The sequence below is a fragment of the Contarinia nasturtii genome, unplaced genomic scaffold (assembly GCF_009176525.2).
Source record: "Contarinia nasturtii isolate CC-2019 unplaced genomic scaffold, AAFC_CNas_1.1 Cnas_scaffold_2457, whole genome shotgun sequence".
In the NCBI taxonomy this organism is placed as follows: domain Eukaryota; kingdom Metazoa; phylum Arthropoda; class Insecta; order Diptera; family Cecidomyiidae; genus Contarinia; species Contarinia nasturtii.
The window spans coordinates 1-3517 of NW_022199778.1; the positions used below are offsets into that span (position 1 = coordinate 1).

Genomic DNA, 3517 nt, shown 5'->3' on the forward strand with positions numbered 1-3517 from the left:
GTAATGATAAGGTCAACGTAATAACACATGACAGCAATTATAGTAAAGGCAACCAAATTGGATCCTTCCAATCAAACGGAAACCTATTTGTATGAAAAGTGAAGGAAAAATAATTGAAAATTGATAACATTTCATGAATTATCTCTGCGTTGATCAAATTGATCTTACCACATAAGAAATGACAAGCGAAATGCTTCATTTCCTAAATCAGTTGCAAAGTAGAGATAGTAGCATATGACGAGAAACGAGGTGGGAACGCTAGCAAGTGTCACTTTCATTACTAAAAATTCAATAAATTTTGTCCATTTCTCGGTCTTTTCATTCGCCTCTTCATAAATGGCCTTGGATACCGGATTCTCTATTCCTAGATAATGATCTATTAAATTAAATGCCCATTCACGCGCGAAAATAATTACGAAGTGTCACTAAAATCTACTGGTTGGTATTTTAATAAAGCCCAAAACAATTGTTAACATTACTCGATTTCGATTACAATAACTTTGTACATACTTTTTTCGATTGCTGCTTCGAGTTCCTCAATGAACTTGAACATGATAGATGCCTTCAAAATGATTACAATTAAAAATGATAGCCACGTAAACGATGTACTTATTCCATAAAAACAATCGAAAAATTCTTCAAAGGTTTGTGCTTCGATCAGATAGCCCATCGATGTCAATATGAATGTTATCACCATTACAATAAATGCGGCCCAAAAATGGACACTTATCGAATGATTTTCAAATGCTTTAGGCTGATATATGCCCAACTCTTCATAGATTTTTCGCGTTGTTTGAAAAATTCTCATGGTTTCGTGTCAATTTTTCGGAATTATTGAGTTTAAATTAACTATCAATTTTAAGGTTTTAAAAAAATATCCGTGATTTAAAAAAAAAAAAAATTTGCAATATTGAATTCAAATTGAACGTTGAAGTAAGGACAATTCTTTTATTAAAAAATAAACACGAATGCTCTCAAATGCAACTCAACAAATACTGCAACAAAGTTGTGCACTGGCGTGGCTCTTTTATAGCCAATGCATCATATCAATTAAATCAATAGAAGGATATTCTGACAATTAACAGGCTAAAACTGTCCTTTAATTTGCCGTTCTTTTGAAAAGAAAAGTCCACGTTGGTGTGTAATTAGCGTTTAGACCGGAACGTCCTTCACATCGATATTATATTTTTATGCACAGTCGAAATGCAAGTAAACCATAACATGTTATATGAGTTATCCATATCTATTACTGGCCTCGCTTTTTTCTCCACAATGGTGTGATAAGCTCGAGAATGTATACATTTTGAAATATCTAATTCGTTAAAACTGTCAAAATTTATCACAAAAGTTGATTATTACTTTTCCGCACACACCTAGTGCAGTAGTGTGCGAGGAAAATTTTTCAGAGGGGGGTGATTTTCCAAAAACAAAAAATTCTCTAGCAAATTAGACAAATTTTCGTTTTTACTTTTCCGCACACACCTAGTGTGTAAGGTAAAGTATTGGAATCGGTCGAAAAATTAACACCCATAAAAAATGTGTTTTCTGGGTGTTTTTGGGGCCAGGGAACACGAATCCAGCGTTTTTTCGATGTCCGAATGTATGTGCGTACCCTGTACCCTGTACCCTGTACCCTGTACGCAAAAATTTGTTAACACGATAACTTTCAAACAAGAAAAGTAATTCAAAAATGTTGAATCAAAATCTGACTTCACAGATGATTGGGGGTGCCGAGGAATAGAAACCATTAGATTTTGAGCGACTTTGGTTGACAGGGTAAAGTGTCATGTCTGGTGTGATGCCCATGTCCATCCCTGGGAAAAATTCAATTTTTCTTCCAAAAGTGATATTTAATGTATTCCTAAACACTCAAAAATGTGTATTGGGGGGTTTTTGGGTACGAGAAAATCGAATATGAGCGTATATTAGTTTTGCGATACAATCAACTTTCGAAACACTTTTCATACAAAAAATTCAAAAAATTTGGATTTTTGTATGGAAGCCATGCCTGTATGATATCGTAATGAGCTGAAACTTTGCACAGGTTATTTTTATCACACATAAATACTATTCCGAGAGTTTGAAGACATTTCAACGAATATTAGGGGCACCTAGGTTATGCCGGAGGTTATAAATTCTTTGATATTTTCAAGCCATGGCGAATTTTAAGTACAAATTCCATTTCAGGTCCCATTGTTCCATTTCGTCCCAAAAACGACAAATCTGCTCCCAAAAAGGATAAATCCGATACAAAACGAGCGCGTATCACAAACCTGTAAGAAAAACTTTCACCCGCAACATTTCTTGTGTTCAAAACTCCTTAGCCTAGGATCCCCTTACTTGTAATGAAAATCAAATAAAAAACCTCTATCGAGTTAGAGAACGAGTGACGAAACCTACATTTGAAACACAAAATTTCTGATATCAATTTTGTGACGAAAATAGTTGGTAGGTATTTTTTCTTTGTACTGTGAATATAAACTTAATATACATTTGTATATTCAAAACGTTGCAGAAATTTTCTCCTTTTTACTTTGAGTTCATACTGACGCAATGAAGCAACGTTCCGAATTTACAAATGTATATTAAGTTTATATTCACAGTACAAAGAAAATATATCTACCAACTATTTTCGTCACAAAATTGATATCAGAAATTTTGTGTTTCAAATGTAGGTTTCGTCACTCGTTCTCTAACTCGATAGAGGTTTTTTATTTGATATCAATAGTTTTGTAAGTGCTATTTTCCAAGTTAAAGATTCAAGACCAATGGATTTGAATATTTTTCAAATACAATGAAAATATGGATTTTTAGGTTATTTTTGAAACAAAATGATATAAATTATGGATCATAATGAGGAACAGAGGTTTTAGCAGTGGTGTGTGGTATGCACATTTTTTTTATCTTTGACTTGGGGCTAAAATTGATGAATTTTTAAAAAGAACCTATGCAGTCTTTTCCGAGAAAGTGACCGTTATGTGTCCGGCCAGACGGTCAAATTTTGATTTTTGACCGATTTGGCCACCTGAACTTGACATTTTTAAGTCGCAATCGGCACTATTCGATAGCTTACTTTAAGACCTTTCCAACGAATATGCATATGCCTTGCGTAAGTCAAGTATAGGTGCCACAGCGATTGTTTGAAAAAATGGCCATTTTTGGCCATTTTTGCACTATCGAAGGCCATATCTTGAAAACAAGAATTTTCTGGGATATGAGCTATGCGGCATATTATAGCTTAGACTTGGGCCTAAAATCGGTGAAATTTTCAAAAAAATCCTTGAGCTTGTTTTCGAGGTAATGGACGTTATGTGTCCGGCCGAACGGTACATTTTTGGTTTTTGGCCAATTTAGCCACCCCACATTGAAATTTTTGGACCGCAAATGACTCCATTCGATAGCTCACTTCAAGACCTTTCTAATGATATGCATATGTCTGGGGGGTGTCAAGTCATGGCGCTTCGGTGACCATAGGGAAAAAAGTCGAAAAGTGACTTTTAGAGGCCGGCCATGGCCA

At 34.8% G+C, this 3517-nt stretch overlaps 1 protein-coding gene across 1 annotated transcript; it reads right to left on the reverse strand.

The window, feature by feature from the left end:
• On the reverse strand, nucleotides 1-832 carry LOC116348468. Its single transcript, XM_031779490.1, has 3 exons — nucleotides 511-832; nucleotides 169-364; nucleotides 1-83 (listed from the first exon to the last, which is right to left on the reverse strand). Exons 1-3 carry the CDS (start codon nucleotides 806-808, stop codon nucleotides 38-40), a joined length of 540 nt encoding a protein of 179 aa, XP_031635350.1. The 5' UTR covers nucleotides 809-832; the 3' UTR covers nucleotides 1-37.
• Between the last annotated feature and the right edge of the window lie 2685 nt (nucleotides 833-3517).

What these genes read in the sequence shown, in the direction of transcription:
- LOC116348468 (XM_031779490.1), bottom strand. Translation starts at nt 808, where the DNA reads ATGAGAATTTTTCAAACAACGCGAAAAATCTATGAAGAGTTGGGCATA. An exon ending in CGAAGCAGCAATCGAAAAAA is followed by an intron (nt 365 to 510) that starts GTATGTACAAAG and finishes ATCATTATCTAG; the next exon opens with GAATAGAGAATCCGGTATCC. An exon ending in CGCTTGTCATTTCTTATGTG is followed by an intron (nt 84 to 168) that starts GTAAGATCAATT and finishes TCATACAAATAG; the next exon opens with GTTTCCGTTTGATTGGAAGG.